This window comes from Piliocolobus tephrosceles, chromosome 12, assembly GCF_002776525.5.
Source record: "Piliocolobus tephrosceles isolate RC106 chromosome 12, ASM277652v3, whole genome shotgun sequence".
Lineage (NCBI taxonomy): Eukaryota > Metazoa > Chordata > Mammalia > Primates > Cercopithecidae > Piliocolobus > Piliocolobus tephrosceles.
Genome location: NC_045445.1, coordinates 52743111 through 52768952, shown reverse-complemented (window position 1 = coordinate 52768952; position 25842 = coordinate 52743111). Strand labels below are relative to the sequence as shown.

At 41.9% G+C, this 25842-nt stretch overlaps 2 protein-coding genes across 3 annotated transcripts in view; one reads left to right on the top strand and one right to left on the bottom strand.

The window, feature by feature from the left end:
- The window catches only part of TRMT2B (tRNA methyltransferase 2 homolog B), a 109646-nt gene that overhangs the window by 25747 nt on the left and 58057 nt on the right, over positions 1 to 25842 (bottom strand). The window lies entirely within an intron of this gene.
- Positions 1328 to 20446, top strand: ARL13A (ADP ribosylation factor like GTPase 13A). Of its 2 annotated transcripts, XR_002729756.2 has the most exons (9): positions 1328 to 1429; positions 3361 to 3433; positions 3812 to 3881; positions 15340 to 15589; positions 16473 to 16578; positions 17063 to 17229; positions 17866 to 17956; positions 18056 to 18236; positions 20177 to 20446. XR_002729756.2 is itself a non-coding variant. In XM_023202870.2 (8 exons), the coding sequence occupies exons 2-8, from the start codon at positions 3368 to 3370 to the stop codon at positions 20201 to 20203; spliced, it is 777 nt and encodes a 258-aa protein (XP_023058638.1). In that variant the 5' UTR covers positions 1328 to 1429; positions 3361 to 3367; the 3' UTR covers positions 20204 to 20446. The 2 variants fall into 2 exon arrangements, 1 of the variants encoding a protein (XP_023058638.1); XM_023202870.2 differs by lacking the exon at positions 18056 to 18236.

Genomic DNA, 25842 nt, shown 5'->3' with positions numbered 1-25842 from the left:
CCTTCTAAAGAGTACAGGATAGAAAGTAGGGGGAGTATCTTTATAGTGGAGAAATCCGACAAACACTGCCTAGGCCAGGTGATCAAGGTTACCATCATCAGTGATAAGTCACGTTGACAGCATGTATCCTTGATATGATGTGATGAGGATGGCATGTTACCTCTGTGGCCTTCCTCCCAAGAACGCGTAACTTCAGTCTAATCATGAGAAAAACATCAGATAAACACCAAGTTAGGGGTATTCTACAAAATACCTGATGAACACTCCTGTCAAGGTCATCAAAGACAAACACAGTGGCTGGATGTGGTATCTCATGCCTATAATTCCACCCCTTTGGGAGGCCACGGTGGGAGGATCACTTGAGGCCAGGAGTTTGAGACCAGCCTGGGCAATATAGCAAGACCCTTCTCTAAAAAGAACAAAAAATAAATTAGCCAAGCATGGTGGTGCATGCCTGCAGTCCTAGGTACTTGGGCAGCTGAAGCAGGAGGATTGCTTGAGCCCAGGAGTTTGAGGCTGCAGTTAGCTATGATCACACTACTACACTCTAGCCTGGGCCACAAAGCCAGACCTTGTCTCTAAAAAACAAAACAAAACAAAATCTGAGAAGCTTAAGTTAAAAACTAAGGAAATCTGAATGAAGTATGGACTTTAGTCAATAACAATGTATTAATACTGGTTCATTAATTGTAACAAATGCAGCATCATAAGATGTTAACAATGAGGGAAACTGGGTGTTGGGGATGGTTACTCACTGTACTGTCTTAGCAATTTTTCTGTATGCCTAAAACCATTCTGAAAAATAAAGTGTTTTATAAAAAGTTCACTAAGTATGATACAGTTTGGCTAGAAGAGATACCCAGAGCAGAGGCAGTTTCTCTGGTACCTGAGGTCTGCAAGACCTTTGACCTAATACAACTCTGAAGCCAGAATGCCTAGGTTTGAATTCTGGCTTTACCATTTATTAGCTAGGTAATCTTCGGCAAGTTATGTAACCCCTTTGTGAACAACTTCATCTCTGAAAAGTAGGAATGATAGCCCCTACTTTGTCATGTTGTAGTAAGGATTAAATGAATTAATGTGTATAAAGTGCTTTAATGAGCCCTGGCACACAGTAAATTCTATATAAATATTTTGTAAAATGAATAAAAACTATGATGACTAAAAGTTCCTTTAGTAATTATCTATAATCATACAAGGTAAGGAGATATGAGTTTGGTTGCTATGAACCAGGTAGTGGTTGCCATAGACATGTTAGTACCTTGACAACAATTATTAGGACATTGCCATAGCTTTTGTAAGTGGACAACCTGAGCTGTGTTAATCTGACAAGAAGGCTAGAAAGCTCAATGCATCTTCCTATTACTCTGCATATCTTATGTCTTCCATCCAAAAAGAATCAACTTATCAGATAAATAACCACCTCATGGTAAGCAAAATATGTCATTATCTTCATTTTACAGATAAGAAAAGAAATTTGGAAATGATAGGTTTAGTTGAGATGATTTCACTTCAGGTTACCCAGAAGAGGCACTAGAAATAAAGGATCAGACCAGTAATCCCTAATTCAATCGTTTTCCCAGTTGAGTTATCCTACCTACCCTTCCTTATAAAGGAAGAACTTGTGTGATGCCAATTTGACACTTCTTGGTGGCACTGACAAACACAGAGAGCCTGACATCAAGTTAGAAGGCTCTGCCAATTATTAGGAAATAGACATGAAGCAGTTACTGGCCTCTTCTGCAAGGGAGATGGCTATCATGGAACCCAGACAATTAGGCTCTGATGTTGCAGGCTCCTGGTCATATCAGCTTCATGTGCAAAACTGGAGTAAGGCTGGTTTTGATCACAGGCCATATATAAGGTTTCTCTTTTGTCTGGCATAAGCCAGAGCCATTCTCCAGGACGTCTTTATGGGAAACCTAATGATCTCCTAGGGCGTGAGCTGTGCTATAAGAAATGCTATGAAATGTGAGTATTTTGGAATGGCAACTCTCCAGAAGAGTAAATGACTGGATGACTCTGCAGAACCCTGATAAATTATCCCTTAATAAGCTAGCACATAAACTGTGCTCATCAGATAGCTAAGCAAGGCCCATCTAAGCATCAATTGAAGTACTTTGCTAACCCAGCCAGGGCTTCCTCCAATTCTGGGCTTCAATATATAGTTGTTCCTCAGTAAACTTGGGGGAAATGGGCTTCTGGACCCCCTCATATACCAAAATCTGTGCATTCTCAAATCCTGTAGTTGGCACTATGAAACCCATGTATATGAAAAGTCAGCCCTGCATATACATGGTTTCACATTCACAAATATCCTCATTTGGTTGGAAAAAAAAAAAAAAAGCCTGGTATAAGTAGACTCATGCAGTTCAAACCCATGCTGTTCAACGGTCAACCGTAATTAGTCACTAGGGAAATATAAATTAAAACCACAATGAAATACCTACCTCACACCCACTACGATAGCTGTAAACAAAAAAACAAGCATTACTTGTGGGAATGTAAGATGTTGTAGCCATTTTGCAAAACAGTCTGGCAGTTCCTCAAGAGGTTAAATATAGATTTATTATATAACCTAGCAGTAATACTCCTAGGTATATACCCAAGAGAAAACATGTCCACACAAAAACTTATATACAAATGTTTATAGCAGCATTATTCATAAGAGCTAAAAAGTGGAAACAATCTGCTTTCCATGGATGAACCTTGAAGTGATTGCCTAAATTATCCTTTTTACTCAGGCATTCACTTGTAAATCCAGCTGTGCATTGACATCATCTGGGAAGCTTATGCAGCTCCCTGGCAATCTTTGAGGATGGGACACCTGGATTAATGTTTGAAATCCATTAGAATAGATTATCTCTAAGGTCCCCGATAGCTCCAAAAATTGTAAAAAAATCTCTAATAGTGGGTCACCAATGCCCACATCTTTGAAGAAGAGACATTATTGGTACTTGGAACAGGTCTCCCGATAGTTCCTTCTGGAAGCCTAAGTTGGTTCTTCTCTTAGGCATCATCCCAACCTCCACAAGGTTGAATAAAGATATTCTTAACAAGGATGAACTATGGCTGAAGGGATAGGCCACATCTGATTATGTCTGTGTAGGCTGCTATACTAAGAAATCACCCCATTTTGAAGAAAGCTACTCATTAGCACAGAACTTATCACTGCAGTTGAGAATAACCAGTCCCTCCTTCTACGACATTTATAGACACAGTTGGATAGAATGAAGTAATAGACTTCTAACAATCCCAGGCTTTCTGTTTATCAACACCTGTTTAGTCATAAGCTGACTAAAGGCTCGGTGTTTATAATGGAACTTATTTCTTATTTTCTTTCTTCTCTTAATATTTAAGAACTAAGATGAATTATGTTCCGGCTTTTGACCTCCTGCTGCTCTTGGCTAAAGACAACAGAAGAGACACGAAGGTAATATTACAATTATTTCCCTAGGCCTATTCCACTATTTCCTCCCACAAATCTGCCCATAGTCCCTCAAGGTACAAATCTTCATAATATATATTGTTAGTTGAAGTGATTAAGCAGTTGTTTGTAAGATTGGGAGCAGGGTTGAGGAGGGATGGCCAATTGTACAAGGTTAAGTGAATCAGGGAAGAAAAGCATCCTTGGGGGCTTTGGTGAGGGGCTCCCATACCACCTTCTACTGCTTTGGCTGGGCCTTTTATGGTACATGCATTGAGATTACTGCAGGCAGAATCCCAAACAATAAGGAAGAGTATAACTCTCTGTTTAGCCTAAAATCTAACTGTTTTAAGACTTTGCCTCATTTTTCTTTTTCATTTCTAGGAATGTGACCATCCCTATCATTGGCTTGAACAACTCAGGCAAAACTATTCTTGTGGGGCATTCCAAAAATGTAAGGAACTGAGAGCATTAGATACTGGTGTGGGTCTCCCATGGACCCCAGAATCCTGTGAAATAATCATTCCTTCCTAGCATTACTTCATGGCCCTCAGTTTCCCTTTTTATTTTGCGCATAAACACCTTCCAACACTCTCTCTCTCTCCCTCCCTCCCTCCCTTCTCCACATTACATAAACAGCCTGTTTATGTAATGTCTGTCACCTGCTCCCTTTACAAGCTATCCTAATTGAAAGTCCTTTCATAGGGTCAGTATGCATAAGTTCAAACTATGTAAATCATTGCAGTTAATTATGAAGGACAGCATGTTTGAAATGATGTCTAGTTTCAGGGCTCAATTAAAGTGGAATTTGGTCTAGATAAGAGAGACAAGTGTGGGATGATAAAGAAGTTTAATAACATGAAATTCTGTGACAGCTAATATAGAGAGTTGGAGCTTGAGAAATGTTGTCAGTTCTGATATGTGCAAGTTTAATACCAGGTCTCTAGTTCAGTATCTTGACATTTCAAGAAACAGTTATACAGAATTTCAGAAAGGTACTATACTACTTACTAAGGACCAATCAAAGAAGCCAGCACTGTCTGTCACAGGATGCCCTCCATCCATGTTTACTGAATAAGTGAAGTAGTATGATGACGTGGTTGAGTTTTATCTAACCTGGCATCCCTGATGCCAAAAAAGGCTAACCTGACTCCTCCGCCACTGACCTACCTGAAGTGCTCATCAATTTCCTTGAACTACAGCAGGAGCTTTCTGGCTGATCTTGTCATCTCCAGTTGTTCCCCTAGTATTCAATCCACATAGCTACCAGAAGGACTTAATACAAAAGTCTGATGATGGCACTTCCCTGCTCAAAACTGTTCAATGCCATTATCTTCAAGATAAAACTTACGTTTCTTAGCAGCACACAAAGCCTTCTATGAGCTGGTCCCTGAGTCCTCCTCCAACTTCATTTCCCATGCTCTCTGCACATGCCCTCTGATACAGCCACAACAAATGACTTGCCATCCCCCTTTTCTAGTTCTGTACATGTTATCCCACTAGCTAGCATTTTGCCTCCACCATTATCTACCTGCTAAATCAAAAGCCTCAAGTCACAGCCCAGCTTGACCTCAGGAAAGCCCTCCCTATCAGTGCCCTCCTGCCTCAGCTCCCACTCTTCCATGCATTGCTCTGGCATGCACTTATTACATCATCAGGCAATTGCAAGTCCATCCCCTAAATTGTGAGCCTCTTGAGGGAAATAATGGATTTTTTCCTCTCCGTATCTTTAGCCTGTGGTCTTTTAGCATTTTGAGGTAGGTATTCAATAAATATTCATGGAATGGATGTTCTCCCCCATTTCACCATTCACCTGAGACAACATGTTGCCATTTTCTTTGTTTGTTTGTTTGTTTGTTTTTCTCCGAGACAGAGTCTCACTCTGTTGCCCAGGCTGGAGTGCAGTGGTGTGATCTCAGTTCACTGCAACCTCCGCCTCCCAGGTTCAAGCGATTCACATGCCTCAGCCTCCCGAGTAGCTGGGATTACAGGTATGCACCACCACACCTGGCTAATTTTTTTGGATTTTAGTAGAGATGGGGTTTCACCATGTTGGCCAGGCTGGTCTGGAACTCCTGGCCTCAAGCAATCCTCCTGCCTCAGCCTCCCGAAGTGCTGGAATTACAGGTGTGAGCCACTGCGCCCGACAACATGTTGCCATTTTCTGTAACAACTTCCTCTGCCCCATTAGCAGCTCCAAGCCTCACATTTTAGCCAATGGGTTCAACTTTGTATCCCCCCTTGTAGGAAACAAACTTAACTCCTTGCTTCTCCCGATTCTCTGATAGGCAGAAATGTTTAAGAAGGTAAATAGCAGCAGGAAAAATCCAGGAGCCAGCAAAAATCACAAGATTATTGAAAAAAGTGGGGATAATTTTCTAGAGCCCCAACTCAACCTCATCCCTGGATTCCCTTTTGTCTGGGTGGGCCCTAGGAATCCATATTTTAAGAACTCCTCAGGGGTTTCTGATGGCCAGCCAGCTTTTGGAAGCACTCACCTGCAATTACCGGTATGCTATTTTGCCTGTGAGAATACTGTCTGTTTCCCATTTTAATTCCTAGAGGACACTGCCTAAAATCTATTTATTTTGTTACTGCATAACTTGCCTTGTTCTCAGTGAATACCTGGGGGATTATTCATAAATCTATTGGTTGTGACTACATTTACAGATAATTTTTTAATGGGCACTGATATCACATTCTGAAGAATGTCTCAGGCCACCTCTGTCTATGCAGGACCATCAGAATCAATCTAGTAGGTTACTCTGTGCCCAAAATCGAATAATTTACCTCCCTTGTCCCTGCAAATGTTTTGTTGTTGTTGTTGCTGTTGTTGTTTGTTTTTTGAGACGGAGTTTCACTCTTGTTGCCCAGGCTGGAGTGCAATGGAGCAATCTCAGCTCACTGCAACCTCAGCCTCCTGGATTCAAGCGATTCTCCTGCCTCAGCCGCCAAGTAGCTGGGATTACAGGTATGTGCCACCATGCCCAGCTAACTTTTTGCATTTAGTAGAGACAGGGTCTCACCATGTTGGTCAGGCTGGTCTCAAACTCCTGACCTCAGGTGATCCACCCGCCTCGGCCTCCCAAAGTGGCGGGATTACAGGCTTAAACCACCGCGCCCAGCTGCTGCGAATGTTTTTAAGCTGATTGCCAAGAACAGATAATTGCCTAGGAAGGAAATGCCCGTCTGCAAGTAATACTGTGAACACTTGAAGACACCAGCTATAAAATATTTTGGCACACAAGACATTTTTAAAAATTTGTTAAATTTGTATGGGTACATTGTAGGTGTATATATGAGATATGTGAGATACGTTGATATAGGCATACAATGTGTAATAATCAAATCAGGGTAAATGGGATATCTATCACCTCAAGCATTCACCATTTATTTGTGTTACAAACATTCCAGTTGTACTCCCTCAGTTATTCTAAATGTACAACAAATTATTGCTGACTATAATCACTCTGTTGTGCTATCAAATACTAGATCTTAACTATATTTTTGTACCCATTAACCATCCCATTCCCTCCCCTCACTACCCTTTCCACCCTCTAGTAACTATACTTCTACTCTCTCTCTTTTTTTTTTTTTTTTTTTTTTTTTTTTGAGACAGAGTCTCGCTCTATTGCTCAGACTGGACTGCAGTGGCACAATCTCAGCTCACTGCGACCTCCACCTCCTGGGTTCAAGCAGTTCTCCTACCTCAGCCTCCCGAGTAGCCAGGGTTACAGGCATGTGCCACCACACCTGGCTTATTTTTGTATTTTTATTAGAGACGAGGTCTCACCATGTTGGCCAGGCTGGTCTGGAACTCCTGATCTCAGGTGATCTGCCTGCCTCGGCCTCCTGAAGTGCTGGGATTATAGGCATGAACCACCACACCCGGCTGTGTTCTTCTACTCTTTATCTCCATGAGTTCAATTATTTTACTCTAGGGCTTCCACAAATGAGTGAGAACATATGAAATTTATCTTTCGGTGCCTGGCTTATTTAAGTTAACATCATGTACTTGTTCTGTCCGTGTTGCTGCAAATGACAATATTTTATTCTTTTTTATGGCTGAATAGTACTCCATTGTGTATAAGTACCACATTTTCTTCATCCAGTCATCTGTTGATGGACACTTAGGTTGCTTCCAAATCTGGGCTATTGTGAACAGTGCTGCAATAAACATGGGACACCAGATATCTCTTCGACATACTGATTTCCTTTCTTTTGGATATATACACAGCAGGTGGATTGCTGCATCACATGGTAGTTGTATGTTTAGTTTTTTGAGGAACTTTCATAGTGGAACATAATTTATGTTCTCACCAACAGTGTATGAGGGTCCCTCTTTCTCCACAGCCTTGCCAGAATGATCAATATGCTGAGGAGAAGAATGTATATCCTGCATTCATTGGATGAAACGTTCTGTAAATATCTATGAGGTCCATTTGCTCTATAGTGCAGATTAGGTACAGTGTTTCATTATTGATCTGGATAATCTGTGCAATGCTGAAAGTGGGGTGCTGAAATCTCCAATTATTACTGTATTGGGGTCTATCTCTCTCTCTTTAGCTCTAATAATATTTGCTTTGTATATCTGGGTGCTCCAGTGCTCAGTGCATATATAATTGTTATATACACTTGCTGAATTGAACCCCTTATCATTATATGACATTCTTGGTCTCTTTTTATAGCTTTTGTCTTGAAATCCGTTTTGTCTGAAGTATAGCTACTCCCGCTCTTTTGGGTTTCCATTTGTATAGAATATAATTTTCTATCCCTTTCAGTCTGTATGTGTCTTAATAGATGAAGTGTGTTTCTTGTAGGAAACAGATCATGTTTTTGTTTTTGTTTTTGTTTTAATCCACTCAGCCACCCTATGTCTTTTGATTGGAGAGTTTAGTCCATTTATATTCAATGTTATTATTAATAAGGACTTACTACTGACACTTTGTTATTTGCTTTCTGGTTATTTTGAGGTCTTTTCCTTCTTCCTTCCTATCTTCCTTTTTGTGAAAGTGATTTTCTCTCGTAGTATGTTTTGATGTATTGCTTTATATTTTTTGTCTATCTGTTGTAGGTTTTTTGATTTGAAGTTACCATGGGGCTTGCAAATAACATCTTATAACCCATTTTTTAAAATATTCACCCACTGCCCCCTGGAGACCCCATTATTTTAAACTGATGAAAAAATGTGACTGCAAAAACAAGCAAAGAGAAAACTAATGTTAATTGTATACTTTAACTTCATCCCCTCTGCTTTGTAACTTTCTGTTGTTTCTATTTATATCTTATTATACTGTCTTTAAAAGTTGCTGTAGTTGTTACTTTTGATAGGTTCATCTTTTATTCTTTGTACTGAAGCTATGAGTAGTTTACACACCACAATTACAGTATTATAACAATACTCTGTATTTGTCTGTGTGAGCTGCTGTTACCAGTGGGTTTTATACCTTCAGGTGATTTCTTATTGCTCATTAACATCCTTTTCTTTCAGGTTGAAGTACTCCCTTTAGCATTTCTTGGAGGAGAGGTCTGGTGTTGACAAAAATCCCTCAGCTTTTGTTTGTCTGGGAAATACTTTATTTCTCCTTCATGTTTGAAGGATAATTTTGCTGGACATAATATTCTGGATAAAAGTTTTTTTCCTTGATATACTTTAAGTATATCATGCCACTCTCTCTTATTTCAATCTTTGTTAAACTTATCCGATAGATTCTGAATTCCTTCTTTGTGTTATCTTGGATTTCATTGATCTTCCTCAAAACTATTTTGAATTATCTGTCTGAAAGGTCACTTATCTCTGTCACTCCATAATATGTTACTGGTGCCTTATTTAGCTCTTTTGGTGAGGTCATTTTTCCTGGATGGTCTTGATGTTTATTGATGCTCATCAATGTCTGGGCATTGAAAAGTTAGGTATTTAATCTATGCAGACTGGAGTTGTTTTTACCCATCCTTCTTGAGAAGGACTCAAAGGGAATTGAGTGTTGTGATCAAATCTTTGGTCACTGAAGCTGTATATGCATTAGGGGACACCCTAAGCCTAGTAATGCTGTGACTCTTGTAAAGCTGTAGAGGTACCATTTTGGTGGTCTTGGGTGAGATCTGAGAGAATTCCCTGGTTTACCAGGCAAAGTCTCTTGTTCTTTTCCCTTACCTTCTCCCAAGCAAATGGAGTCTCTCTCTCTGTGCTGAGCTGCCTGGAGTTGGGGAAGGGGTGATACAAACACTCCTGTGGCCACCACCACTGAGACTGTGCTGAGTCACACATGAAGCCAACAGTACTGGGTCTCACCCAAGGCCTGTGGCAACTATTTCCTGGTTATCCCTGATATTTATTCAAGGTCCAAGGGCACTTCAGTCAGTAGCTGATGAATCCTGCCAGGAAAGGGTGCAGCAGGTTCCTTTCTGGCCCAGGGTGGGTCTAGAAATGCCACCAGGAGCTAGGGCCTGGGGTCAGGGGCTTTAGAAATCTGCTTGGTGCTTTATTTTACTGGGGCTGAGCAAGTACCCAGGTTGCAAGACAAAGTCCTCTCTATATTCCTCTCTCCTTTCCTCAAGCAGAATTGGCCATCACAGCCCCAAGCCCATAGTGACTATAGCCTGACTACCACCAATGTTTATTCAAGGCCTGAGCTCTTTAGTCAGCAGGCAGTGAGTCCTGCCAGGCCTGGGTCTCTCTCTTCAGGGCAGCGTTTTCCTTTCTGGCCCAAGATGAGTCTAGAAATGCCCTCCAGGAGCTAAGGCCTGGAATCAGGGACTTTAGGAGTCTGCTTGGTGCTGTATTTCACTGTGGCTGAGCTAGTAGTGAAGTTGCAAGACAAAGTCCTTTTTACTCTTCTCTCTCCTTTCCTCAAGCAGGAGTCTCTCCTGATGGCCACCACCGCTGAAAATGTGCTGGGTCACACCTGAAGCCAGCACAATACCAGGTCTTGCCCAAGGCCCATGGTGACTGCTGCCTGGCACTTGCTTGGGATGTTTACTCAGGCCTAAGGGCTCTTTAGTCAGGTGGTGGTGAATCCTGTCAAGACTGGGTCCTTCCCTTCTGGGCACTGGGTTCCCTTCTGGCCCAGGATGGGTCTAGAAATGTCATCGGGGAGCCATGGCCTGAAATGGGGGCCTCAGGACTCTGCTTGGTACTTTATTTTCCTGTGGCTGAGCTGGTATTCAAGTTGTAAGACAATGTTCTCTTTACTCTTCCCTCTCCTCCTGGAGCTGCAAGCTGTGCTGCCTGGCACTGGGGGGAGGGGTGACACAAACACTTCCCTTGGTCACTCTGGCTGGTGACTCACTAGGTTGCATGCCCCCTAAGTCCTTGGCTCCAAGCCCATCACAGTACCAGGACTTGTCCAGGAACTGCAGTCCTTGTGGCCTGGACTGCCTTTCAAATTTGTTTAGCACCCCAGAGCACTTCAGGCCATGGTGGCAGGGCTTGCTGGAACTCAGGTTCCAACTGTTGGAATGGGCAATTTCCCTCTGGCTAGGGCTGGTCTAAATGCTTCCTCCATAAGTGCTAGGCAAATTCTGCCCTATGTAGTTTCCTGCTGTGACAGGGCAGGACTGAGTTCCAATCCAAAGTCCTACAATCACTGCACTCTCTCTTTCAAGCACAGATTCTCTCTCTGTGCCATGTGGTGCTGCCAGGGGATGAGGAAAGGGTGGTACTGGTGATTCAAGACTGTCTTTCCTACCCTCTTCAGTGCCTCTTTCCTTGACATGATGTTATAACCAAGGTGGGGTGCGGGGGCTCATGCCTGTAATCCCAGCACTTTGGAAGGCCAGGGCAGGCAGATTGCTTGAGCCCAGGAGTTCAAGACCAGCCTGGGCAACATGCCAAAACTGTCTACAAAAAAAATAATAATAATACAAAAATTAGCCAGGTATGGTGACACATGCCTGTAATCCCAGTGACTCAGGAGGCTAAGGTGGGAGGATCACTTGAGTCTAGGATGTCAAGGCTGCAGTGAGCTGAGACTGAGCCACTGCACTCCAGCACAGGCGACAAGAGTGAGACCCTGTCTCAAAAAAAGAAAAAAATACAGATGTTATAATCAGGTACTATGATCGCTTACCTGATTTTTGATGCTTATGAAGGTGCTTTCATGTGAATAGTTGTTCAATTTGGTGTTCCTGCAGGGGTGATCATCATTGAAGGATTCTATTTGGCCATCTTATGCCACCTCCTCCAAGTCATTATTATTGACACAATTCACTAAAACTCTTTTGTCTGGCATGGTCATGTAAGGCAAGAAGAAACCCAACCACTGGCACAAGCAGGTGCCCTAAATGAGGACATTTAGACTAGTGCCTTTCAAACCTGGCTATATATTTCAATCACCTGGGGAGCTTTTTAAAAAAGTCATGATGCTTCAGCCCCACCCCAGATCTATGGACTCAAACCCTAAGAGAACGAGGCCTGGGGGTGGCTGGGTGTGGTGGCTCACGTCTGTAATCCCAGCACTTTGGGAAGCCAAGGTGGGCAGATCACCCAAGGTCAGGAGTTCGAGACCAGCCTGGCCAACATGGTGAAACCCCGTCTCTACTAAAAATACAAAAATTGACTCGGTGTGGTGGCGGGGGGCTGTAATCTCAGCTACAAAGGAGGCTGAGGTAAGAGATTGCTTGAACCTGGGAGGCAAAAGGTGTAGTGAGCCGAGATGGTGCCACTGCACTCCAGGCTTAAAAATAAATAAATAAATAAATAAATAAATAAATAAATAAATAAATAAATACAATGCTCTACAGGTGATCATGGAGAACAGCGAATACTGAGAACCAGTAACCGTAACCAGAATCACCTGGAGAGCTTTCAACCCTACTGAGAGGGGACCTGGAGATTCAAAAACTTTGGTCTGGGAAGAGCCTATGGAATCTACAGTTTCCTTTTTTTTTTTTTTTTTTTTTTTCTTTTTTTGAGAGAGTCTCACTCTGTCACCCAGAGTGCAGTGGTACAGTGGTGTGATCATGGCTCACTACAGCCTTGATTGCCCAGGCTCAAGCGATCCTCCCACCTCAGTCTTCCAAGTAGCTGGGACTACAGGTGTGTAGCATGGAATCTGTATCTTAATAAGCTCATCAGATGATGCTGAGACACAATCAGGCATGAGTTTCATGGCTCTCTAGGGTAGTGGTACTCAAACTTTAAAGTGCAGAAGAATCACCTCAGGATTTTGTTAACCATAGGGAGTTCATTAAACATGCAAATACTTGTGTTCCAAGCCTAGAGGTTTGTGATTCATTTGGTCTGGACTAGGCTTTAACAATCACCCCTACGTAATTATCAATTGTATGGTGCCCAGACCATGCTTTATGAAACACTCCACTAGGGATACAGAGATGAATCAGACTCAGTACCTGTCCTTAGAGTGTTTATACCTTAATAGAGGAAATAAGATAAATGTAAATTGTCAGGGAACAACTGCTCACAGCATCTAGGGTTCACCAACAATAGAATGCACTAACTGAAGGAACTGGTAAGGTTTCAAGTAAAAAGAAAAAGAAAACTAAGGAAAAAAATTTTTTTCTCTGACACGGCAAAAAAATATATAAATCTTTTCTCGATGAAGGAAACTCTAATATTACCTTTACAGTTTTAACCTAGTCACTTTTTTTTTTTTTTTTTATTTGAGACAGACATCTCGCTCTGTCGCCCAGGCTGAAGTGCAATGGTGAGATCTCAGCTCACTGCAACCTCTGCCTCCTGGGTTCAAGTGATTCTCCTGCTTCAGCCTCCCGAGTAGCTGGGATTACAGGTGCCCGTCACCACGCCCGGCTAATTTTTGTATTTTTAGTGGAGACAGGGTTTCACCATGTTGGCCAGGCTGGTCTTGAACTCCTGACCTCAGGTGATCCACCTGCCTCGGCCTCCCAAAGTGCTGGGATTACAGGTGTGAGCCACCGCCCCTGATCCACTTATTATTTTTGAGTAGTCTAATACAGATATAGCAAATATCACATCAAAGTTGTGGCTGAAAATTATTTTATCTGAAAGCTATAATTTAAAAGTTCATTGCCTAACATGAAATCAGAAGAGATGTTATGAAAATCACATTTAAACATAATAATAATATATACATACACATATATATATATATGTATTCTCATTTCCAAAGACCCAAAAGCATATTACTAACTTTTCACATTAATGACTCATTTTGGCAATCCTATGGAAAATGTCACATGCAGATCTAAGACTACAAATAAGAAGTTATGAATTCTAGTCTTAGTGCTCCCAGGTATGGGTGTAGAGAATATATAAAGTCATTTTGCTACTAATGTGGGAAGAGAGCTAGGCTAGAATGGTCAGTTCAACAGACTGGAATGCATATAAACTCTGCCATTTTCCATTTTCATTCTTTTTGTTTGTGTTTGTTTGTTTGTTTGTTTGTTTTGAGATGGAGTTTCACTCTTGTCCCCCATGCTGGAGTGCAGTGGCGTGATCTCAGCTCACCGCAACCTCTTTCTCCAGGGCTCAAGCGATTCTCCTGCCTCAGTCTCCCAAGTAGATGGGATTACAGGCATGTGCCACCACACCTGGCTGGGTTTTTTTTTTTTTTTTTTTGTATTTTACTAGACATGTGGTTTTGCCAGGGTGGCCAGGCTGGTCTTGAACTCCTAACCTCAGGTGATCCACCCACCTCAGCCTCCCAAAGTGCTGGGATTACAGGCGCGAGCCACCGTGCCCAGCCAAGATTGCCGTTTTCAACTCCATTTCTATGGGAGCTGAATGAGGTATGGAATTCCCTGTGAGATTTTATGTTCTGGCTATAGCTTTTCAAAGGAAAATGTTTCTAAGTCTAGCATGGTTTCTTGGAAGAGATATGTGGAAGACAACTTCATACCTTCATCTACAGTAACAACCACCATAAACATTTATTGAACACTTACTGTGTGTATGGTAATACAAACATCCTCCCTCACATAGCTTATGTTTTAGTTGGAGAGACAAAGCAAGCACAAAAAGAGGTGAAGGACCAGCTCAACAGACCTTGTGCTCAACAAGAGAGAGAGAAGTGCGAAGTGGACAGGCCAGAGAAGTCTTCCTAAACAGTACTTGAGCTGGGTATTGAAGGGTGGGAGAGAAGGACCTCCTGTTCATTCATTCATTTATCAGATTAATTCAATAATGAATGTGCTTGGCATCATGGATATAATGGTGAATACATTTCAATAAAATTGAAAGGATTCCCGTCCTGTTGCAGTTTATAACCCAGATAAATAAACCATAGAATTTACAACACTGTAATATGTGCTATGACAATGGTAAACTCAGAAGAAAGGTACCTTATCCAGATGGCTGGTGGTGTGTGGGAAAACTCTAGAATAAACAAGATCAAAATTGACATTTTAAAAAATAGGCATTAACTAAGCAAAGAGTAGAAGTGTTCTAAGCAGAGAGAATGACATCTTGTAAAATCACAGGGCAAGAGAAAGCACGACATTGATGTAGAGTGGGAGAAGTAGGGGCAAAGGAGCCAAGGGAAGAACAGATTTGGTATGTACCAGCGACAGTGTGGACACCCGTCAGGTTATAGCACTAGGAGATAGGTCTAGCAGGTTAGGAGGTGAAGGAGTCTGTATTATATCTGGAAGCAGTGGACACTCACTAAAGGTTACTGAGCCAGGAGAGGATAGTATGGGTAAAGCGATGATTTAGGAAGATAGTACCCAAGTATGGGCAGGGTGGCAGGATGCTTCAGTGGGATTTCTCAGAGCAGGCTCTAGTCAGGGTTCAACAAATTATTCGATCTAACTATATTTCCCTACTTTGTGATTGCTTTTCCTCTCTTCCCCTCTGCATAGTACTTCCCAGTAGGATAGACAACTGTATGAAATCGGAACTGACTCTACTCCTGTTAGATGAGTATGGAGTTTCCATCTAAATGATTGCTTCTCCTCTTTTCCCCTATGCATAGTACTTCCCAGTAAGACAGACCATTGTATGAAATCGGAACTGACTACACTTTTGTTAGATGAGTATGAACTTTCCATCTATGACCTGAATGGAGATCTGAAGGGTCAGGAAGCATGGCCAAACTACTATGCACAGGCCCATGGGCTTGTTTTCGTCCTGGATTCCAGTGACATAAGACGCATGCAGGAAGTGAAGATCATCTTAACACATCTGCTGTCTGATAAAAGAGTGGCAGGGAAACCCATCTTACGGTAAGATTCTGCCTTTATGTCCTATTTCTGCTTCCCAATTTGTACCCTTAAAAGTATAGAAATGAAGGGTCGGGTGGTCCCTTTGTCACACCCAGCTAGGCCTTCTGTTCCCTTAGGCTCAGTGAGGTAAAGCGGCCCAATTCTCTGGGGTCTGTTCTCAAGAGCTACTTTCTACCACACACTGCCATGGGGGACATGTTACCTAACTGTACAAAGGTAATTTTGAAGGGAAGCATCAAAGGGAAATGAAAAGCGGTATCCACCACCTCCACCCCTTGACTCTTCCTGAAGACTACCTTCCTGAATTTGCTTATTATCTTTTCTGGTTTCGGTCTCTGATCCTGAAACCTCATGATAGCAGAGAACCCCTATCTTGTATAATCGATGCCAATGACCTCCTCTCTGATCAGATTGCTCAAAAGTTACATAACTAGCACTTATTCCAGGGTGATAATGCAGGTGGCCAGTCAATTCTCATCCCCGCCCCCAACTCCCTTTATGCCTCTTTCATTCCTCATTAGCAACCCCAACTAGAGCATGAACAGAGTTTGGGAAAGGATGTAAAAACTCCAAATCTGTTCATAGCCCAGTTAGCAATTCTAATTAAAGCTCGATAGCATAATGTAGGGGAAGTGAGAAATGAGCCCTGGGGGGACTATCGTGGATTCAAATGATTTGTGCTATACTTTCCTTCATTGGGAGTTGGCTAGAAAAATGTCTAGCTCATCTCATTAGGTATGTCTTTAAACTTAATTCCTGGATATGTAGCAGTTATAGTAGAATTTGTTCTCCTCCTCTTTCCCTCCTTTTCTCGCCTTTTGCTTCTATTTTGGTTTCACTCTTCCACTCTTTTTTCCTCCCTCTCTCATATGCTCTGTTTTAGCTTAGCAAACAAACAAGACAAGAAGAAAGCCCTCATGCCTTCTGATATTATTGACTATCTACTTCTAAAGAAGCTAGTGAAAGAGAATAAGTGCCCATGCCGAGTGGTAAGTGTCAACCCCTTCCTTCCCTCTTCCTCTGGAGCCCAGCAGATGCAGCCCTTGGCCCATTCTATAATCAGCCCCATATGTTGGGTTTGGGGCAAGGTCTCTCCCTGTCAGGCAACACCCATAGTGATTCCTGACTTGATGGTGGTAACAAATATTGCATTCTTCCTTCAAAATAGTTCTGTAAAGTGGACACATGAATATCCCCATTTTATGGATAAAAAAGCCAAGGCTCAGAGACTCTATGTGACTTGCTCAAGGTCACACACCCAAGACACCACAACCACTTTATTAAAGGAACTCAGCTTTTTATGTCTGTCATTTGCCTTCTCAGATGTGAATGCTGAGTGTCTCCTAGAAGTCTCAGAGCCTCTCTAGGCATAGCAGAGCTTATGTGTTCCTCCACTCTTTGAATGAGAGTGACTGGTACTGTGGGCCCCAGGGGTCCCAGGCTCCAGGTCTGCATCCTTCTCTTCTGTCACAGGAGCCATGTTCAGCCATCAGAAGCCTTGAAAGAAGAAACCATCAGCCCATAGTTGAAGGACTGCGCTGGCTATTAGCTGTCATTAATACTTGCCAACTACCACCTACCTCGAGCATCTCAATCTCCAAGAATAACACAGGCTCTGGAGAAGGATGCTCATCACACAGGTACTGAGATGCCTCCATGAGATTTACTGATAAGAAAAGCAACAGGGATCAGTCTTTCTCATGAGCGAGGAGTTCTGGGAGATGCTTGGATTCTGGGTGGCATTGAGCAAGTCTCTTGATATCATTGGCTCAAATGAGGCTAGGGCAGTGCCCACCAACACTCCAACATTGTTAGGTACACCCCATCCCTGGCATAACTTGAGTGGTCATGTGAGGGGAATGATTTTCATAAAGGTAAGCCAACCTATCAGCATTACAGCCTCCCCAAAACAGGGTTTCTAATCTCTGATTTGCCATGTGGAGGAGAAAAGGAACATGAGCCCCTTAAAGAGCCTACTGGCATTATTCTATGGATGAATGCCATGAACCTACTCCAGATTCTCAGCGTCTAGTTCTACAATCCTCCCAATAATGAGGAATGATGGGAGAGGACAGAAATGTTGAAAAGAGGAAAAAGAAGAAGAAAATAGGAGGTGATCAGAGTTTTGAGGAGCAAAAGGCCTAAACATCTTCCTGCTCTGTTGTCACTTTCATTGCCCAAAGACATACGGCAGGGATGGGGTAGTAGCTGCATTAGATAAAGAAACTTGAAGTGTGTCTGTTTCTACTACTCTTGTCCTTTCCATCTTCCCCCAGCTTATCCACCAGAACAGGAATGTCAAAGGAGAAAAGACAGCATCTAGAACAATGCTCAACAGAAGCTAAGCCTCTAAAGTCAATCCTACAGGTAAATGGCCCTTTAAATGTTAATACTCAGTGACCAATCCCTGAACACGTGGACACCAACTAACTTCCCCATCCCCTCCCCCATCTTCTTGTTGTACAGAAAGAAGGTACAAGATTACGGCCTAAAAAGAATATGTCAGTAACATTTGCTTTAGATGAACCCATGAAAGAAGGTGAATGTTCTAGGAGAACTAGAGTTTAGAATACTACAAAGCTTCACTACAACTGAAGGAGTGACTTATAGACTCCAGCTCCATATGTTGATGACAATATTTTTGAAGGTAATGCTGGATCAGTGGCTACAGAAGAAAATTTACATAGGCCTTCCCTAACAATTTCTACAATAGTATTCCAATTTTGAGCCTGAAATTCTTTCCTCACTCTATAGTTGGTGATTAGGAGAAGAGAAATAGAAGAAGTACAGGAAGGGTGCTTGGGTACCATCTTCTGGTAGTCCAGCATGATGCCCCAGCACTGGTTGACACAAGATCTTTAGATGGCTATAGGGTTATCTTAAAGTTTATGATTCCAGTGGTGGAAGTACAAGAACTTTATATATATCAAGAACTTTAAAAACATGAATACACTATGAACTAGTAATCTCAATTCTTGAGCTATCTCCAAGGATAGTTACACAAGTACCCAAAAACAGACCCTCAAGGATGTTTAATCACAGCACTGTGTACAATAACTAAAAGTGGGAAACAGCCTATATGTCCAACAATGGAGAATGGCTAAATAAATTAGGATGCATCTATGCCATGGAATACTATGCATACATTAAAAAGGCTAATGTGGACTTCTATTTATTGACATGGAAAGTTTTCCACAACCTGGCATTTTTGTTAGGGAAAATAGCAAGTTAGAGTACAGCACGTATAGCACAATACATATACAGATATAGAAATACCTGGAGGAATATCACCGAAAGATACTAGGTGACTGTGAGATGTAAAAGGCCTAAATGCCTTTCCTTTGGATTTTTTATTATAAATTTTCTCTTTTTGACCGGGCGTAGTGGCTCATGCCTGTAATCCCAGCACTTTGGGAGGCTGAGGGGGGCAGATCACGAGGTCAAGAGATCAAGACCATCCTGGCCAACATGGTGAAACCCCGTCTCTACTAAAAATACAAAAATTAGCCGGGCGTGGTGGCAGGCACCTGTAGTCCCAGCTACTGGGGAGGCTGAAGCAGAAGAATCGCTTCAACCCGGGAGGCGGAGTTTGCAGTGAGCTGAGATAGCGCCACTGCACTCCAGCCTGGAGACAGAGGGGGACTCCGTCTCAAAAAAAAAAAAAGAAATTTTCTTTTTTTTATAATAAGCAGATATCATTTCTCCCAATACAAAAAAAAAGCTATGAGGGCTTAAAGGCTGTAGTTACTGGCCACTCATTCTCAGTATTCCTTAGGACCCCAGTCTCCAAGATTGTTAACTGTCAATATTATAATGTCATCTCAGCTCTGAAAGGGACATGACCTTTTATATCCCTGGCTACCTTGGAGCTTTGGGTTGTTACACCTACATGGAGGGGCTTGGACTTGGCCTGGGCCACTAACAAGGAGACAGACACTGCTCTGGGGACAAGGGGTGAGGATGAGAGTAGAGAGTAGAGTGGAAGGAAGTGGTAGAAGAGGAAGTGTTTTTTTTTTTAGATATCAGTAACTACCCCTAAATCTTTGTTGAAAATTTAAATCCATTTTCCTTTCTATAACTCCAGAACTTAGGGCGAAAAAAAAGAATGGATTCCTGGGACACAGAAAAGATGTTACTGGAAAATTCCTGTGAAGAAGCCTTTGGTTCTTATAGTTAATACTACTTAAATGAAGGGCAGAGGGGAGAGAACAAGAGTGAGAGAAAGTACGACACCAGGGCAGAGGATGGGCACCTCGTGGGGTGTAGTTTATACCCTGTTGGAAACTGGCCAATACCCTTCTACCCTGAAATGGTCTGGGAAGGACAGGAAACCTGGCATTTGGCTTCACTTACAATAACTGACCTTTTTCTCTTTTTACTTTCAACAGACTACTAAAGAGAAAAACAGTGAAACCAAAAGAAACAGCTGATATCCCTCCCTCAGCGAACAGGTTCATCTCCAGAACTATCAGGACTACCCGGTTTTTAAATTTCCATTTGATAATATCTCTATACTCCCCATACAACTCCACCTACCCTAATATCACATGCCTGAGAACCCGTTGTCCCTGTATATCTATATTCTAGCCATCAAATCAGTCCTATACTCACTGAGAGGCTCAAGAAGAGTGAGATGACATCCACTGAGAATGAAGATCACTTTGGTAAAAAAGAACAGAGACTTTACATCTTTGTACCCAGATGCTGCTGACAAAGCTTGTGGACAATAAGTCATGGGTGATCAACCAAAATTGAGCCTTAGAAATACAGGGTTCATTTAGAAATACATATTTTTTTCTTTAAGGTTCTTGGGCAGAAAAGGATTGGCAAAAATAAACAGAACTTCTTTGCTGAGAATTATGCGCTACTGAATCATTTTCAGTCATACCTCCATAAACAACTTTGTTTTAAAGCCCCAGACACTGTCTGTGAAGCCCAGAACAATTGCCTTGCTGTCCCTTCAGGAACAGCAACTGCTGCCTCTACCAACATTTTGGTTAGCTATGCAAAAAAATGTAGGCACTTGAATGCATTGATCCCTCTATCCCAAGGGTAACAGTGGTGGTGGTAGTTATTTACCATTACTACCACTATAGGTTGAGTATCCCTTATCTGAAATGCTTGGGACCAGAAGCATTTCAGATTTCAGATTTATTTTAATTTGGGAATATTATATGTACTTACTGGTTGAGCATCCCTAATCCAAAAATCTGAAATATTCCAATGAGCATGTCCTTTGAGTGTCATGTCAGGACTCCAAAAGTTTCTAATTTTAGAAGATTTTGGATTTTGGATTTTCAGATTAGGGATGCTCAATCTATATTACCTTCACCATGAGCAGCACAGCCACCATTTATTGAGTGCCTTCTGGATGCCAGGCACAGTGCTAAGTTCTTTATTTCCATTATCTTATTCACAACAACCCTTGGAGGTAAGCACTATACCTGACTGCATTTCACAGATGAGGAAACTAAGGGGAAGAAAAGTCAAATAAACTTGCCCAAGATCCCACAGCCTACAAAAAGCAGAGCAGGATGTTCTCACTCATATGTCGGAGCTTAAAAAAAAAAAAAAAAAGTGGATCTCATGAAGATAGAGAATAGACTGGCAGTTTCCAGAGGACAGGAAAGTGCGGGGTGGTGGGGGATGGGGCGGGAGATGAAAAGAGGTTGATTAATGGATACATAGAAACAGTTTGACAGATTGGTAGGGTGATTATCGTTTATAATCATCTATTGTATATTTCAAAATAGCTAGAAGAGAATAACTCAAATGTTCTAGCATAAAGACAAATATTAAAGGTGATGGATATCCCAATTACACTGACTTGATCTTCATAAATTATATGAATGTATTAAATCATCATATGTACCCACAAAATGTGTACATCTATTATATATCAATTTAGAAATTAAATTGAATTTGAAAATTTGGGGTTGAGGAACATAAAAAGCAGGGCAGGAAATTCAATCCCGATCTTTCTGACTCTAGAGCTACTTAAAGCCAGAAAGAAAGAGAAAGCTTTATCTAAGAAAAAATGCTGGCCGGGTGCGGTGGCTCATGTCTAGCATCTTGGAAGGCCGAGGCAGGTGGATCACTTGAGGTCAGGAGTTCAAGACTAGCCTGGCCAATATGGTGAAATCCCACCTTTACTAAAAATACAAAAATTAGCCAGGCATGGTGGCACAAGCCTGTAATACCAGCTACTCGGGAGGCTGGGGCCAGAGAATCACTTGAACCCCAGAGATGGAGGTTGCAGTGAGCTGAGATCGCGCCACTGCACTCCAGCCTGGGCAACAGAGTAAGACTCTGTCTGGAAAAAAAAAAAAAAAAAATGCCGAAGTATATCCATGTCCGTGTCAGGAGAATTATGTTAATATCAATAAGCACAACAATAGTGGTAGCACACATTGTTGATCCAGCACTTCCATTTTGCCAGTTGCTGGACTAAGTGCTTTATATATATAACTGCCTTTCATCTTCAAAAGCCTCTGAAGTTGATTCTACCACCACCATCTTACAGAGGCAGAAGATGATGTTCAGAGAGGTTAAATAATTTTTCCCTGGGGACCCTGGGACAGGAGGTGGCAGAAATGGTTTTCAAACTAAGGTCCTACTCCACAACCCTTGCTCTTAGCTGTCTACCCTATACCATCTCACCAAGCAGTATAAATGAACTAACTCATAACTGCTTCTCAGGGATAGAAACTCTGTACAGAAGGATCCCTCTTACAACCCTATCTGGAAGGTCTGACACTGTAGATGGCTGCATCATTTGCTCTTATCTTCAAGGGAACCATCCCAAGCACCTTATAGGTCTTTGATAGGATTCTGACTGAGGCACAGCTTAGAATTATGAAGCTGAAAGGAACCTTACAGAGCCTCTGGTCCAACCCCTGTTGTTATAAAAATGAGGAACTTGAGGTACAGAGAGGTTAAGTGGCTTGCCCAAGATGGTACAGCTGATGGCTGGCAGAGCTGCTCCTAAAAATCCAGATCTCATGTGCCCAAGCCAGTGCCCTATTCTGTTCAAAAATACTGCATCCTCCCTGGGTCTTCTTTGGTCTCTCAGGCCATCTACCTTCCTCCAATTTGCCTCATAAATATCGATGGAGAATTCTGCTGACAATCATTCTCACCTGGGGATGCAACAAATATCGCTACTGAATAAGAGTTTTATCAGGCAGGAGACTACGATTCAACAAACTGTAAGAAAATTGGATCATGCACATTTCTCTTTATAACGTGTGTTTATGAGGCAGGCATACTTTCTCAGTCAATAGAGAAGGGGAAGTGGATGGGAAAAAGGGATGGGATTGTACCCTATGAAGGTGAGCTGGGTAAAGAATCTAAGTTGAACAACATCTAACACAACTGAATTTCAGTATTGGCACACTTCCTTTTGTGCAATGTAGGTGTTCCTGGGTGTCAACCAAATTTTCCTACATAGAATCTATCAATGACAAAATGTTATTTAAATAACCTCCTCCCAATACAATCAGTGTACCCTTAATCATTTAAGAAAAAAAAAAAATCTCTTTTTGAGTGAATCTTAATTGTGTTGCTACAGGCTGTTAATATACTTTCCAAACCCCTTATCAAGCTGAGTGACCAGGCAATTTCCCCCAGTGAAGGCATGAATAACAGTGCCTACCTCAAAGGCCTGCTGTAAAGTTTAAAAGGGATGATACATACAAAAATGTTCAGAATAGTGCCTGGCACATCCTAAGTAGGATATTAAATGTTAGCTACTATTATGTTGATTGATTGATTGATTGATTGATTGATTGATTTTGAGACGGAGTCTCGCTCTGTCGCCCAGGCTGGAGTGCAGTGGCGCCATCTCAGCTCACTGCAAGCTCCGCCTCCCAGGTTCACGCCATTCTCCTGCCTCGGCCTCCTGAGTAGCTGGGACTACAGGTGCCCGCCACCGCGCTTGACTAATTTTTTGTATTTTTAGTAGAGATGGGGTTTCACTGTGTTAGCCAGGATGGTCTCGATCTCCTGACCTCGTGATCCGCTCGTCTCGGCCTCCCAAAGTGCTGGGATTACAGGCGTGAGCCACCGCGCCCGGCCTTATGTTGATTTGGGGAAGGAGCTCAGTGAGATCATCAGAAAGCTATAGTCCCCCTTCTGGGATAGGTATCCACTTTTCTGTAGAGAACAGCCCAAAGAGATGTCTTAGACTCTCAAGTACAAAGTGCAAAGAGAATCTAGGGTAATTACAACCAATGCCTCCCATATTTTTGTCTTTGAGAATCCTAAATCTGCCAAAGAGGTTTTACAAATCTCTTTCTCAGTGGGGCAGCCCAGGGACCAAGAAATGGATAGTTTCTTGAGCCTGGAGGGCAAATTTTCTAAAAGGCAAGTGGTTGCCTTGGGGTTTTTTTTTTTTTTTTTCAGTTACACCATCGTATTTTACTCTTTCAAATGATGTATCACGAATATACATGATATGATTTGACTGTGTTCCCATCCAAATCTTATCCTGAATCGTAGCTCCCATAATCCTCATGTCGTGGGAGGGACCTGGTGGGAGGTAATTGAATCATGGGGTGGGTTTTTCCCATGCTGTTCTCATGATAGTAAATAAGTCTCAAAAGATCTGATGGTTTTATAAAGGGCAGTTCCGCAGCACACACCCTCTTGCCTGCAGTCATGTAAGATGTGCCTTTGCTCCTCCTTCACCTTCTGCCATGAGTGTGAGGCCTCCCCAGACATGTGGAACTGTGAGTCCATTAAACCTTTTCCTTTTTTTTTTTTTTTTTGAGATGGAGTCTCGCTCTGTCACCCAGGCTGGAGTGCAGTGGCACGATTACAGCTCACTGCAACCTCTCCCTCCCGGGTTCAAGTGATTCTCCTGCCTCAGCCTCCCAAGTAGCTGGGACTACAAGTGTGTGCCACTACACCTGGCTAATTTTTGTATTTTTAGTAGAGATATGGTTTCACCATGTTGGCCAGGCTGGTCTTGAACTCCTGACCTCAGGTGATCCACCTGCCTCGGCCTCCCAAAGTGCTGGGATTACAGGTGTCAGCCACCACACCCGGCCCTAAACCTCTTTTTCCTTATAAGTTACCCAGTGTTGGGTATTTCTTCATAGCAGTATGAAAATGGACTAATACAATACATTTACTCATAGGAGTCTTAGGAGCACATTTGGCTTTTTTTTCCCCTTAAAATGGTTATAAATGAATTGCTCTCAGTATCTAAAATATCAAATGCTGCTTTTTAAAAATTGTATAAGTTTATTGCTGTCTCTTAACTCGTCACAGAAAAAAGATAGTTTATAGAGATAAGCTCTTTCGTAATTAAAAAAAGGACAATAATGGAAGGTAGTAGAAGATAATAAAAACTAAAATAGATACAAAATTCCATTTTTAAAATTGAAATGGAATAAATTTATAAGGAAATATATTGTTATTAGCCTTTCAGCAAAATGGGCTAATGGAAAATAATTTTTCATTTTTGTCAGGATGAATTATTATATTGTTTTGACCTGTCAGTTCAAGTAAGGCTGCATTTTAGAGCTGGCATTTGGTTTATGAAGGTTCAAGTCTTCTGGGTTGCCTGATTAAAAGTTTCAGGAGAACAGATGCCACAGAAATAGAGTTCTCAATGTTCAACATATAAAAAAGGTGATCTTTTCCTCTGTTTTATGGATGAGTAAACTAACATCCCCTCCCGTTTCTTCCTCTCCCTCTTAATGGCTCAGACTGAATTCAATTTCTTTCTTTCGTTGTTTTTTTTTTTAAATTAAGCAAAATGAAATGCATACAGGGAGTTATAATGCAATAACACAGCCATTACCAAGCTTTGTAAAATGTTAACATTTTGATGTAATTTCTTTTTCTTATTTAATTTTTATTTTATTTTTTATTATTATACTTTAAGTTCTAGGGTACATGTGTACAACACGCAGGTTTGTTACATATGTATACATGTGCCGTGTTGGTGTGCTGCACCCATTAACTCGTCATTTACATTAGGTATATCTCCTAATGCTATCCCTCCTCGCTCCTCCCTCCCCACAATAGGCCCCGGTGTGTGATATTCCCCTTTCTGTGTCCAAGTGATCTCATTGTTCAATTCCCACCTATGAGTGGGATTTCTTTTCTTTAGTTGTCAATGTATTGGTCGCTCTCCAGGACGTTTAGAATGTAGCTACCATCAGAGGCACTTGCAGCTTATGAATGACCCTGGGCTATCACTCACTCATATGGCTCTGGGTATGTTTCTATCTTATCTTTCAGGG